At 42.4% G+C, this 15148-nt stretch overlaps 1 protein-coding gene across 1 annotated transcript in view; it reads right to left on the bottom strand.

Moving 5' to 3' along the window:
• The window catches only part of LOC128687921 (methyltransferase-like protein 27), a 174625-nt gene that overhangs the window by 30355 nt on the left and 129122 nt on the right, over positions 1-15148 (bottom strand). The window contains exon 5 of the mRNA XM_070093466.1: positions 11276-11368. Coding sequence (XP_069949567.1) covers positions 11276-11368 — 93 coding nt within the window. The remainder of the gene's footprint in view (positions 1-11275; positions 11369-15148) is intronic.

Raw genomic sequence — 15148 nt, forward strand, 5'->3', positions numbered from 1 at the left:
GGAGGGACAGGTGGATGAAGGGTGTAACCTGGTGCAGGCAACTGTGCAGCAAGATCAGGAGGTTAGGAATACTGTGTGCACTAATGTTAATGTGCACAACGTTGTGGCAGAGGTCCATAGGGCGGAAAGACAGGTGACGAGGTGTGTGGGGAGGGGAGTTCTCATAAGAGAACTGCAGGAACGTCTGAGATGGACGATGTTCTTACTCCAGGACAAAGAACAGGAGTAAAATCTTGGAGAAAGGATGTATGTCATAAGGGGAAAGAGGGAAGGGGTAATGTAGGGTTCAATGGTTCTAGGGATAATGAAGGGATAGGGGGGGTGAATAAGCAAACTGTCAAGAAAGATGCCATACAACAGGACGGTATAGGAGGGTGTGTGCCAAGAAGAAAGGGTAAACCACCACTTTTAAAATAATTCAAGATAGCAACTGTAAATGTAAATGGATTGAAGAATGAAGTGAAACGAGTATGGATGGAATGGTTTTTGAGGAGATATAATGTGGATGTATGCTTTATACAAGAACATAATTATAAGATAGGCTGTGCTTTGGCATTAAAAGGTTATAAATTGTATGTAAGTGGGTCTGTTAGGTTAAAAGGGGGAGTGGCAGTGGCTGTGAAGGAAAATAGTCCCTTACGTATTATAAAGTGGGAAGAAGGGGGGGGAGGGTAGTGAGGGTGGATGGTGAGTGGGGAGCATCTCGAGTATGTTTCATTGGGGTTTATATGCCAGCGGAGAATATAATCAAAGTAAAAGAGGATTTTGTGAGAGACGTTTTAGTGTATTTTTTAAGGGGTTTACCTCTAGTAACTGTAATTGTGGGGGACTGGAACTGTGTTATAAGAGGGGGGGACGTGGAGCCAAGGGAGGCGGGTTGTGTGTTACGGTCGTTACGCAATGTTTTACAGGATGCAGGGGTGAGGGACGTGGAGGGGAGTGGGACTTGGAGAGTGGATTTCACTTTTGTTAGGAGAAATTATTCAGCGAGGTTAGATAGGATTTATATAACGGGAGCAGTTAGTGTAGGAGGGGTAAAAACAGTGGACGTAGGGTTTTCGGATCATAGGGCAGTTTTGGTAGAGCTGGATTGGGAGGGTGTGGTAAAGGTATATTCAAGTTTCTGGAAGTTAGATGCGAGGTTGGTGAGGAGTGAGGTGGTGAATGCAGAGTTTAGAGACTGGTGGAGACAATTGTGGAGGGCAAGGGATGGGGTAGGGAGTATTTTGGATTGGTGGGAAAATAGGGCTAAACCTGGTATCGCGGGGTTTTATAAATATAAAGGAAGGGAGGAGGCGAGGTGGAGGTATGGTTTACAGAATTATTTGGAACAGCAGCTCAATGAGTGTTATGTGGATGTGGAGGGGAAGTCTTTTGAAGAAATATCAGGGCTAAGAGAGATATTAAAGGAAATACATAATGAAAGATTTGATGAATTAAGGGTAAGGGCAGGTATGGATGCCGTGCTATGGGGAGATAAACCGTCGGGTAGTTTGTTAAGAAGTTTTTGCATTAGACAACAGGAATCTACTATAATACTTTTAGAGGTTAGTGACGATTTGGAAGGTTATACTGAGGGGAAAATGTTGGTGACAACTGAGGGGATAAGTAATTATGCGGATTATTGGTTTAAAAGGAAATGGGAAAAGGGTAACGTGGGGATAGTTAATAAAGAAAGAGGAGGGGTGAAGGTCTTGGGGAAAGGTGGGGAGGACAGAGGGGGTTTGGAGGGAATAATAAGGGTGGAAGAAGTGAAAGAAGCGGTGTTCAATTTAAGTAAGGGGAAAGCACCAGGAATTGATGGGCTTTCCAATGACTTTTATAGAGTACATTGGGAAACCATAAATGTTTGTTTGGTTCAGGTATTAAATATTATGCTGAAGGAAGGGAAATTGTGAACGTCACAGGACGGGTGTGGTCGTGCTTGTAAAGAAAAAGAGGGAGGGGAGAACACTGAGCACGTACAGGGCCATATCTTTAATGTGTACGGATTATAAGATTTTTGCGAAGATTCTAGGGAACAGGATGAAGAAGGTAATAGGTGGTATGGTGCACAAGGGTCAGTTGGGAATTCCGGGTCGTAGTATGAGGGATGGACATAGTCGTATTAGGGAATTTTTGCAGGGTTGTAAGGGTGGTGGAATTTTGGGCATTGATTGGGAGAATGCTTATGACGGTGTGAATAGAGAGTACATGGTTGACACTTTAAGGCTTATGGGTTTTGGGGAGGGAATATTAAAATGCGTGAAGACCTTGTATGCAGAAGCCACGATTCAGGTGCAAATTAATGGTAGGTTGGGTAGCGTATTGAAAATGGAGGAAGGTTTGAGACAATGGTGTCCTATGTCTCAAATTCTGTTTGCAAGTATGCACCACCCATTTTATGGAATGGTTGAGGAAGCAACAACGTTACAGGAGGAGGGTAAGGGGTTCACAGAGGCAGTTGGTTATGTAGATGACACAACAATACTGATCAATGATGTCGACGGTTTGCGAAAGGTGGAGAGAGTAATGAGGTTTTTTGGCGAGGCGTCAGGCATGCGTGTCAACAGAGCTAAATCGAAATTATTAGAGATAGGAGATTGGGTGGGGGGTAGAATGGGGGTGGAGTTTGGATGGGATGTGACTGAATAGCTGAAAATTTGTGGGATTATCTATATGGCAGATGAGCAAGAGGCTAGACGGAGGAATTCGGAATTGGTGGGAGAGAAAGTTGTACAACGGATTAGGAACCTAAAGCGAAGGATGTTACTTTAATGCAAAGGACAATAATAATAAATTCATTGGTTTATAGTAAAGTGTGGAACGTGGCAGTGGTGTATCCTTTACGGGAACAGGAGATAAAGGAGATACAGAGAAGGGTGCTTCGTTATATATGGGGTTTTGGACGAGCATGGCTAAGTAAAGAGGTGGTTATGACGAATGTGCGCAGAGGGGGAGTAGGGCTTTTGATGCTAGGGCCGAGGGTAAAGGCCATGTATGTTAAACAGAGGTACGTAAGGGAGGGGGGGGTAAAAGGGGTGAGGGTCAGGAGGGTGATGGGGGATTTACGACGATGGTGGGGAGGAAAGGACTTAATGCAATATGAAAATATGCTAAGGGTCATGTTAGTAATAGGTGAGGTAAACAAGCTCAAGGTGGGAAGGTTGGTAGAGATGAGTAGGAAACCTGAAGTCATGCAAGGGGTGGCAGTATACCCTTTGTATGATTGGGGTACGATTTGGCATGATTTCCAGAAACTTAGATTAATGCTGAGGGTAAGGGAGTTAGTTTATAGGTTTGTAATGGGGATTTTAGCGTCAAAGCAGGCTTTGTGTGTGATGGGTTTGGTAAAGGAGGCGAAATGCGAACATTGTGAGGAATCGGAAACAGCTTTTCATGCCGTATAGTTTTTGTAGGGAGTTGGGGCAGGTACGGGTGTGGCTGGCTAGAGTCTTCAAGTTAATGGGTGGGGGCAATGTAGAACTCCTGCGTGCCCTAACTTTAGAGGTAAGGGGGGTGTCTGAGGTTGTAAAAAGAGCCATTCTGTACATTGTGGCAGATTTCTTGTTTTATTCCTGGGGCTTGAAGGAAAAAGGCGGGGGGATTAGGGTAAGGGCTATTGCGGCAGGAATTTATCACACAGTATGCAGAAATAAACTCATTTATGGTAACAGGTGGACAACTGCGTTCCCGGAGGCATATAGAAATATAACAGTAAGGGGACTCAGTAATTTGGCTACTTAAGTACTAAGGGACCATTTTCCTTTTCGAGAGTGAATTATGACCATAATGAAGGATATGTAAATGTGGTAGGATTGTCATGAGAGTTGTATGGGAGGGGATGACATGTCAGATGTGGTGTAATTGGAGAGTTTTCTTGTGTGTGAATGTTTTAGTTTAACCATGTGTTGAAAGACAAGAGGTCATTGATGATCATAGTTTTAATAAGGTAAATGATCTTTGTCAGTGAGACAACTACAAGAGGGAACACTCAGAGCATTGTTAACATTTTGGTATAAAGGATACAGAGTAATCATGTTTTTCTCAAAATTATTCAATTGTCTTGCTTTTTTCCTAATAAAAGATTAAAATATAAGGTTGTAAAAGTCTTATCTGTTGTTGTGTTAAAGTGTATGAGTCGGTGTGGGTATGTGTGATCGAGTATATACGCAAATGTATATATATATGTAAGAGTATAGGGATGTATGTTACCAATTTTTAAAAGGCTGCCTTCTGTGTAAGGCGACCTTTTTAGCATGTGCATATAATGTTATTGTGAGATATAAGGTACTCACTAGTGTTAGTAATATGTAACATACACCGTGAATTTAGAACCTAACATGGGGGGGGGGGGTTAAAAGGGGGAGATTGTGTGTTGTCAGGAAGAGAAAGGTTTATGGGGGATAATTATAACTGAAGTTTTTTAAGTTCATATGGTTAACCATGGTTGTCCATTTCATACATATTGTTAGAAATGTCAGAGGATATATAATATTGGAAGTGGTCATCTTATCAGAGGGATTTTTCCATGGTATAGTAGGAATATATATACGGGATGAAGCAACTATTTAGGGAATATCTTGTATTGTTTGTATATTAAGAGAAATACGAAACGACACAAGCATGAGAGGATCTGGTCATTGATAACAATGGCAACTGTCATTAATTGGATGAGTTTGAATTTAAATTTTAATTGAAGGTAGAAAACTTTAGTTGATACATGAAATGATGTAATATTCTTAGGTCATACTGTATATTGTAAGATGGAAGGAATACCTTTAGGGTTTTTCGACAATGTTTGAAGGTATAACCGTCCGCAGGAGGACATATGTATAATGGTTATGGTGTGGAGTTCACTTTTGTATGATTTACTGTTTATATTCCAATTTTGTATGTAGTTTCGTTTTTAATAAAAAAATAATAATAAAAAAAAGTTTTGAAGGTTCTCAATATCCATCCTATCATTTTCTTAGCAGATGAGGTAGATACATTGTTGTGGTCTTTGAAGGTGAGACCCTCTGACATTATTACTCCCAGGTCCTTCACATTACTCTTCCGCTCTATTGCATGTTTAGAATTTGTGGTATATCCTGACACATTTTTAATTTCTTCAAGTTTTCCGTATATGAGTAGTTGAAATTTCTCCTCGTTGAACTTCATATTGTCTTGAGTGACCCATTTGAAGATTTAGTTGATGTCCACTTGGAGTCTTGCGGTGTCTTCGATGGTGGTCACTGTCATGGTGATCTGGGTGTCATCCTCAAAGGAAGACACGGAGCTGTGGCTTACATCTCTGTCTATGTCAGAAATGAGGATGAGGAATAGAATGGGAGCGAGTACAGTGCCTTGTGGAACAGAGCTTTACACTATGGCTGCCTCAGACTTTACTCTGTTTACTATTACTCTTTGTGGTCTGTTTGTCAGGAAGTTGTTGATCCATCTTCCAACTTTTCCCGTTATTCCTTTATGACGCATTTTGTGTGCTATTACACCATGGTCACACTTGTTGAAAGCTTTTACAAAGTCTGCATTTTGTTTATCCTCTATAACATCCAGGACCTTGTCATAGTGGTCCGGTAACTGGAACAGACAGGAGCGACCTGCTCTAAGTCCGTGTTGCCCTGGGTTGTGTAACTGATGAGTATCTAGGTAGTTGGCTATCTTGCTTCTTAGAGCCCTCTCAAAGATTTTTATTATATCGGATGTTAGTGCTATCGGTCTGTAGTTCTTTGCAATTGCTTTACTGCCACATTTGTGGAGTGGGGCTGTGTCTGTTGTGTGGGATGACCCCTGTGTCCTTGCTCCCTCTCCATAAAATGCTGAAAGCACGTGATAGGGGCTTCTTGCAATTCTTGATGAACACGGAGCTCCATGAGTCTGGGCCTGAGGCAGAGTGCATGGGCATGTCATTAATTGCCTCTTCTAAGTCTTTTGGAGTCAGAATAAAATTCGAGATTTTTAGGATGACCAAATTTTGGGTTTCGTTCATAAAGAATTTATTTGGATTGTCGACCCTTAGAGTGGGCAGTGGATAGCTGAACACTCATTTCTTGGCTATCATCTGTGTATGTCCCATCCCGCCTAAGCATGGGACAAATGCTGGATGTTGTTTTTCCCTTAGATCTGGCATAAGAGAAGAAGTATTTTTTTTCAGTTTCCTTCAAGGCTTTTAGTTCTTCCTGTGATTCTTGTCTCCTGTAAGATTCCTTCAGCATAAGTTCGGTATTTGCAATTTCATTGACTAGTGCCTCCCTTTGTATTTGAGATATATTGACCCCACTCAGCAGCTCTGTGACTCTTTGCCTTTGTCTGTATAGGGAACGTCTCTCTCTTTCTAATTTACATCGTTTCTTTCTTTTTCTTAATGGAATGTGTCTTGAGCAGATCTCAAGAACCACAGAATTCATTTTTTCAAGGCAGATGTTCGGGTCTGTGTTGTTTAGGATATCTTCCCAGCTTGTTTCATTTAAGACATGGTTTACTTGATCCCATTGTATGTTTTTGTTATTGAAATTGAATTTCGTGAAGAGACCTTCATGACTGCTCACATTTTGCTGGTCAGGAGCCCTGTGTATACATGTCTGTACCTCTATTATGTTGTGATCTGAGTGTATTGTCTTTGATATGGTTATATTACGTATCACATCGTCATTGTTAGTGAAGATGAGGTCATTTTCTAGTCTCGTAGGCTCTACTATTTGCTGACTTAAGGTGAATTTGGTGTAGAGATTTAATAGTTCGTGTGTGTGTGAATTTTCATCTGAGCTGCCTCCTGGGGTGCCTGCAGATACCCATTTACATAGACTGTAGCTGCAATCGCTGCTGGTGCATTTATTTTTCCTGTTTCCTCCCTATCTTTCACCCTTGTAAGGACATCAGTGCTTCCACCAGGTTTTGCTGGTAGTGTGTCGACACTATTCCCTGAGGTATCATCCTCTTTTGGTCCATCTCCAGCAGTATCTCTATTTTGAATCTCTGTGGACGGAATAAGGTTGTCTTCACTGTCCTCCAGAACAGCACTAGTAACCTCAAAAGCATTGTCTTCCAGGACATCACTAGAACCCTCTGGAGCACTGTCCTCCAGGACAACACTAGCACACTCAGGAGCACTGTCCAAGACTGCCCCATCCCTACCACCCATCGTATTTTCCCAGCTGTCATACTATGCTGACATGTCTTTCAAGAAGGATGTTTTATTGGTGTTCTTATCTTTTAACGTGGGTGTCATTTTCTCATACAGTTGTATCTCGTTTGGGCAGACCCAAAACTCTCTCTGAGTTTATGTCAAGTGTGGTCACGGGTTTACAATCCCTGCATATACTATGGAACCACTGACCACACAGATGGCAAGCAATCCAGACGTGTCTTCGTCACTTACCCTTCCTGCAGACTATACACATCTTCATGGTGGTGCTCCTCTTACAATACTTGACAACTCTCCTAGCTAGCTAGTCTATAATTCCTCGAAGTATTTATTTTTTTTGTAAGAGTTCTTCCGATTTGGCTTTATTTCAAACGAAACCGTTTGAATCTGCCAGAATCCGGTGAATCCGGTATGTGGATCACTGTGTATTTTTACTAATAATCACCTGTATTGTATCTATTTGTTGTAGTTACTGTTTTACCATTTGATAAGGGCACGTAAAGCCTAATCAGTTAGTGAAACCAGTCAGAGGATACCTTGTTATCAATGAACCCTTTTGAATCCGGTCATTAGACGAATCCGAGCGAATCCGGACGAATCCGGGGGAATCCAGATTAGTGGATCACTGAGTCATTTTGGACAAGCTCATGAATAGGACTACTGAAAAAAATATTAAACAGAATAATATGTGTTGAGTTTGTTACATAGAGCAAGAATTAATATTAATGTGCACGAAATGCCTAGGCCTGCTAGCAGCATTCCTTGTAATTAATATTTATTAACATGAATGAAAACAAGTTGGATGTCCTGGCCCTAAGCGAAACAAAACTGAAGGGGGTAGGGTAGTTTTGGTGGGGGGAAATAAATGGAATTAAATCTGGAGTATCTGAGAGAGTTAGAGCAAAGGAAGGGGTAGCAGTAATGTTGAAGGATGAGTTATGGAATGAGAAAAGAGAATATGAAAGTGTAAATTCAAGAATTATGTGGATTAAAGTAAAGGTTGGATGCGAAAAGTGGGTCATAATAAGCGTGTATGCACCTGGAGAAGAGAGGAATGTAGAGGAGAGAGAGAGATTTTGGGAGATGTTAAGTGAATGTATAGGAGCCTTTGAACCAAGTGAGAGAGTAATTGTGGTAGGGGACCTGAATGCTAAAGTAGGAGAAACTTTTAGAGAGGGCGTGGTAGGTAAGTTTGGGGTGCCAGGTGTAAATGATAATGGGAGCTCTTTGATTGAACTTTGTATAGAAAGGGGTTTAGTTATAGGTAATACATATTTTACGAAAAAGAGGATAAATAAGTATACAATATATGATGTAGGGCGAAATGACAGTAGTTTGTTGGATTATGTATTGGTAGATAAAAGCCTGTTGAGTAGACTTCAGGATGTACATGTTTATAGAGGGGCCACAGATATATCAGATCACTTTCTAGTTGTAGCTACACTGAGAGTAAAAGGTAGATGGGATACAAGGAGAATAGAAGTATCAGGGAAGAGATTGGTGAAGGTTCATAAACTAAAAGAGGAGGCAGTTAGGGTAAGACATAAACAGCTATTGGAGGATAGATGGGCTAATGAGAGCATAGGCAGTGGGGTCGAGGAGGTATGGGGTAGGTTTAAAAATGTAATGTTAGAGTGTTCAGCAGAAGTTTGTGGTTACAGGAAAGTGGGTGCAAGAGGGAAGAGGAGCGATTGGTGGAATGATGATGTAAAGAGAGTAGTAAGGGAGAAAAAGATAGCATATGAGAAGTTTTTACAAAGTAGAAGTGATGCAAGGAGGGAAGAGTATATGGAGAAAAAGAGAGAGGTTAAGAGAGTGGTGAAGCAATGTAAAAAGAGAGCAAATGAAAGAGTGTGTGAGATGTTATCAACAAATTTTGTTGAAAATAAGAAAAAGTTTTGGAGTGAGATTAACAAGTTAAGGAAGCCTAGAGAACAAATGGATTTGTCAGTTAAAAATAGGAGAGGAGAGTTATTAAATGGAGAATTAGAGGTATTGGGAAGATGAAGGGAATATTTTGAGGAATTGTTAAATGTTGATGAAGATAGGGAAGCTGTGAGGAATAACATCTTGTAGGAGTAAGGAAGAGCCAGTTGTGAGTGTGGGGGAAGTTCGTGAGACAGTAGGTAAAATGAAAGGGGGTAAGGCAGCCGGGATTGATGGGATAAAGATAGAAATGTTAAAAGCAGGTGGGGATATAGTTTTGGAGTGGTTGGTGCAATTATTTAATAAATGTATGGAAGAGGGTAAGGTACCTAGGGATTGCAGAGAGCATGCATAGTTCATTTGTATAAAGGCAAAGGGGACAAAAGAGAGTGCAAAAATTATAGGGGGATAAGTCTGTTCAGTATACCTGGTAAAGTGTATGGTAGAGTTATTATTGAAAGAATTAAGAGTAAGACGGAGAATAGGATAGCAGATGAACAAGGAGGCTTTAGGAAAGGTAGGGGGTGTGTGGACCAGGTGTTTACAGTGAAGCATATAAGTGAACAGTATTTAGATAAGGCTAAAGAGGCCTTTGTGGCATTTATGGATTTGGAAAAGGCGTATGACAGGGTGGATAGGGGGGCAATGTGGCAGATGTTGCAGGTGTATGGTATAGGAGGTAGGTTACTGAAAGCAGTGAAGAGTTTTTATGAGGATAGTGAGGCTCAAGTCAGAGTAAGTAGGAAAGAGGGAAATTATTTCTCAGTAAAAGTAGGCCTTAGACAAGGATGTGTGATGTCACCGTGGTTGTTTAATATATTTATAGATGGGGTTGTAAGAGAAGTAAATGCGAGGGTCTTGGCAAGAGGCGTGGAGTTAAAAGATAAAGAATCACACATAAAGTGGGAGTTGTCACAGCTGCTCTTTGCTGATGACACTGTGCTCTTGGGAGATTCTGAGGAGAAGTTGCAGAGATTGGTGGATGAATTTGGTAGGGTATGCAAAAGAAGAAAATTAAAATTGAATACAGGAAAGAGTAAGGTTATGAGGATAACAAAAAGATTAGGTGATGAAAGATTGGATATCAGATTGGAGGGAGAGAGTATGGAGGAGGTGAATGTATTCAGATATTTGGGAGTGGACGTGTCAGCGGATGGGTCTATGAAAGATGAGGTGAATCATAGAATTGATGAGGGAAAAAGAGTGAGTGGTGCACTTAGGAGTCTGTGGAGACAAAGAACTTTGTCCTTGGAGGCAAAGAGGGGAATGTATGAGAGCATAGTTTTACCAACGCTCTTATTTGGGTGTGAAGCATGGGTGATGAATGTTGCAGCGAGGAGAAGGCTGGAGGCAGTGGAGATGTCATGTCTGAGGGCAATGTGTGGTGTGAATATAATGCAGAGAATTCGTAGTTTGGAAGTTAGGAGGAGGTGCGGGATTACCAAAACTGTTGTCCAGAGGGCTGAAGAAGGGTTGTTGAGGTGGTTCGGACATGTAGAGAGAATGGAACGAAACAGAGTGACTTCAAGAGTGTATCAGTCTGTAGTGGAAGGAAGGCGGGGTAGGGGTCGGCCTAGGGAAGGTTGGAGGGAGGGGGTAAAGGAGGTTTTGTGTGCGAGGGGCTTGGACTTCCAGCAGGCATGCGTGAGCGTGTTTGATAGGAGTGAATGGAGACAAATGGTTTTTAATACTTGACGTGCTGTTGGAGTGTGAGCAAAGTAACATTTATGAAGGGGTTCAGGGAAACCGGCAGGCCGGACTTGAGTCCTGGAGATGGGAAGTACAGTGCCTGCACTCTGAAGGAGGGGTGTTAATGTTGCAGTTTAAAAACTGTAGTGTAAAGCACCCTTCTGGCAGGACAGTGATGGAGTGAATGATGGCGAAAGTTTTTCTTTTTCGGGCCACCCTGCCTTGGTGGGAATCGGCCAGTGTGATAATAAAAAAAAATTAAATAACATGTTAACCACACATTGTAAGCTTTGCAAGGAAATAAAAACAAGTAATTTTTCATTTTAATTTTAAGTGTTGGACACGTGTCATACTTTTCAATATATATGTTGCTTTAGGTATGACATTCAAATTTTTTATCTCATCTATTCTCATTACGAACACAATAACCTTATCTATGATTTGCTTTAAAAGGCAACATAATTTTTTACGTAAAAGATTGAACCTCTCATAATTATTTCAATGATTTCACAAGGTAATAGAAGAGAGACTGACCTGGTTTAGCAACCTGGATCATATAATTGATTCCTTCCACTGGGATGTGACCGCGACACAGTGAACCACACACAACCACAACATCATAACTATCTGCACAAAAAATAAATGACAAATTAAACGTTATAACTGTATACAAACAAGTTAAATCACAGGAACATAGCAAAGCATATTATGTGGTCATACCAGGCAGCCCCAGAGTATATTAAGTCGTCATACCAGGCAGCCCCAGGGTATATTATGTGGTCATACAAGGTAGTCCCAGCGTATTTTATGTGATCATACCAGGCAGTACCAAAGTATATTATGTGGTCATACCAGGTACACCCAGAGTATATTATGGGGTCACACCAGGCAGTCCCAGAGTATATTATGTGGTCATACCAGGCAGTCCCAGAGTATATTATGTGGTCATACCAGGCAGCCCCAGAGTATGTTAAGTGGTCATATCAGGCAGTACCAGAGTATATTATGTGGTCATACCACACAGCCCCAGAGTATATTATGTGATCATATCAGGCAGTACCAGAGTATATTATGTGGTCATACCAGGTAGCCACAGAGTATATTATGTGGTCATACCAGGCAGCCCAAGATTATATTATGTGGTCATACCAGGCAGCCCCAGAGTATATTACATGGTCATGCCAGGTAGCCCCAGTGAATATAATGTGTTCATACCAAGCAGCCCCAGAGTATATTATGTGGTCATACCAGGCAGCCCGAGAGTATATTATGTGGTCATACCAGGTAGCCCCAGAGAATATTATGTGGTCATACCAGGCAGCCCCAGAGTATATTAAGTGGTCATACCAGGCTCCCCAGAGTATATTAAGTGGTCATACCAGGCAGCCCCAGAGTATATTATGAGGTCATACCAGGCAGCCCCAGAGTATATTATGTGATCATACCAGGCAGCCCCAGAGTATATTGTGTGGTAATACAAGGCAGCCCCAGAGTATATTATGTGGTCATACCAGGCAGCCCCAGAGTATATTATGTGGTCATACCACGTAGCCCCAGAGAATATTATGTGGTCATACCAGGCAGCCCCAGAGTATATTATGTGATCATACCAGGCAGCCCCAGAGTATATTGTGTGGTAATACAAGGCAGCCCCAGAGTATATTATGTGGTCATACCAGGCAGCCCCAGAGAATATTATGTGGTCATACCACGTAGCCCCAGAGAATATTATGTGGTCATACCAGGCAGCCCCAGAGTATATTATTTGATCATACTATGCAGCGCCAGAGTATACTACGTGGTCATACCAGGCAGCCCCAGAGTATATTATATGGTCATGCAAGGCAGCCCCAGAGTATATTATTAGGTCATACTAGGCAGCGCCAGAGTACATTATGTGGTCATGCCAGGCAGCCCCAGAGTACATTATGTGGTCATACCAGACAGCCCCAGAGTATATTATGAGGTCATACCAAGCATCCCTAAAATATATTATTTGGTCATACTAGGTAGCCCCAGAGTATATTATGTGGTCATACCAGGCAGCCCCAGAGTATATTATGTGATCATACCAGGCAGCCCCAGAGAATATTATGTGGTAATACCAGGCAGCCCCAGAGTATATTATGTGGTCATACCAGGCAGCCCCAGAGTATATTATGTGGTCATACCAGGCAGTACCAGTGTATATTACGTGGTCATAACAGGCAGCCCCAGAGTATATTATGTGGTCATACCAGGCAGCCCCAGAGTATATTAAGTGGTCATACCAGGCAGCCCCAGAGTATATTATGTGGTCATACCAGGCAGCCCCAGAGTATATTATGTGGTCATACCAGGCAGCCCCAGAGTATATTGTGCGGTCATACCAGGCAGCCCCAGAGTATATTATGTGGTCATACCAGGCAGCCAAAGAGTATATTATGTGGTCATATAAGGCAGCCCCAGAGTATATTATGTGGTCATACCACGTAGCCCCAGAGTATATTATGTGGTCATACCAGGCAGCCCCAGAGTATATTGTGTGGCCATACCAGGCAGCCCCAGGGTATATTATGGGGACATACCAGGTAGCCCCAGAGTATATTATGTGGTCATACCAGGCACCCCCAGAGTATATTAAGTGGTCATACCAGGCAGCCCCAGATATTATGTGGTCATACCAGTCAGCCCCAGAGTATATTATGTGGTCATACCAGGCATCCCGAGAGTATATTGTGTGATCATACCAGGTAGCCCCAGAGTATATTATGTGATCATACCAGGCAGTACCAGAGTATTTTATGTGATCATACCAGGCAGTACCAGAGTATATTATGTGGTCATAACAGGTAGCCCCAGAGTATATTATGTGGTCATACCAAGCAGTCCCAGAGTATATTAAGTGGTCATACAAGGCAGCATCAGAATATACTACGTGGTCATGCCAGGTAGCCCCAGTGTATATTATGTGGTCATACCAGGCAGCCCCAGAGTATATTGTGTGGTCATACCATGCAGCCCCAGAGTATATTAAGTGGTTATACCAGGCAGCCCAGGGTATATTATGTGGTCATAGCAGGCAGCCTCAGAGTATATCGTGTGGTCATACCAGATAGCCCCAGAGTATATTATGTGGTCATACCAGGTAGCCCCAGAGTATATTACGTGGTAATACCAGGCAGCCCCAGAGTATGTGAAGTGGTCATACCAGGCAGCCCGAGAGTATATTATGTGGTCATACTAGGCAGCCCCAGAGTATATTATGTGGTCATACCAGGTAGCCCCAGAGTATATTATATGGTCATACCAGGTAGCCCCAGAGTATATTATGTGATCATACCAGGCAGTACCAGAGTATATTATGTGGTCATACCAGGTAGCCATAGAGTATATTATGTGGTCATGCCAGGTAGCCCCAGAGAATTTAATGTGTTCATACCAGGCAGCCCCAGAGTATATTATGTGATCATACCAGGCAGTACCAGAGTATATTTTGTGGTCATACCAGGCAGCCCCAGAGAATATATGTGGTCATACCAAGCAGCCCCAGAGTATATTATGTGGTCATACCAGGCAGCCCGAGAGTATATTATGTGGTCATACCAGGTAGCCACAGAGAATATTATGTGGTCATACCAGGCAGCCCCAGAGTATATTATTTGGTCATACTAGGCAGCGCCAGAGTATACTATGTGGTCATACCAGGCAGCCCCAGAGTATGTTATATGGTTATACAAGGCAGCCCCTGAGTATATTATTTGGTCATACTAGGCAGCGCCAGAGTGCATTATGTGGTCATACCAGGCAGCCCCCGAGTACATTATGTGGTCATACCAGGCAGCCCCAGAGTACATTATGTGGTCATACCAGGCAGCCCCAGAGTATATTATGTTGTCATACCAGGCAGCCCTAGAGTATATTATTTGGTCATACTAGGTAGCCCCAGAGTATATTATGTGGTCATACCAGGCAGCCCCAGAGTATATTATGTGATCATACCAGGCAGCCCCAGAGTATATTATGTGGTCATACCAGGCAGCCCCAGAGTATATTACGTGGACTTACCAGACAGCACCAGAGTATGTTATGTGGTCTTACCAGGCAGCCCCAGAGTATATCACGTTGTCATACCAGGTAGCCCCAGAGTATATTATGTGGTCATACCAGGCAGCCCCACAGTATATTATGTGGTCATACCAGGTAGCCCCTGAGCATATAATGTGGTCATACCAGGCAGCCAGAGAGTATATTATGTGGTCATACCAGACAGCCCCAGAGTATATTATGTGGCCATACCAGGCAGCCCATGAGTATAAAATGTAGTCATACCAGGCAACCCGATAGTATTTTATGTGATCATACCAGGCAGCTCCAGAGTATATTATGTGGTCATACCAGGCAGCCCCAGAGTATATTTTGTGGTCA

The sequence above is a fragment of the Cherax quadricarinatus genome, chromosome 42, assembly GCF_038502225.1.
Source record: "Cherax quadricarinatus isolate ZL_2023a chromosome 42, ASM3850222v1, whole genome shotgun sequence".
In the NCBI taxonomy this organism is placed as follows: Eukaryota; Metazoa; Arthropoda; class Malacostraca; order Decapoda; family Parastacidae; genus Cherax; species Cherax quadricarinatus.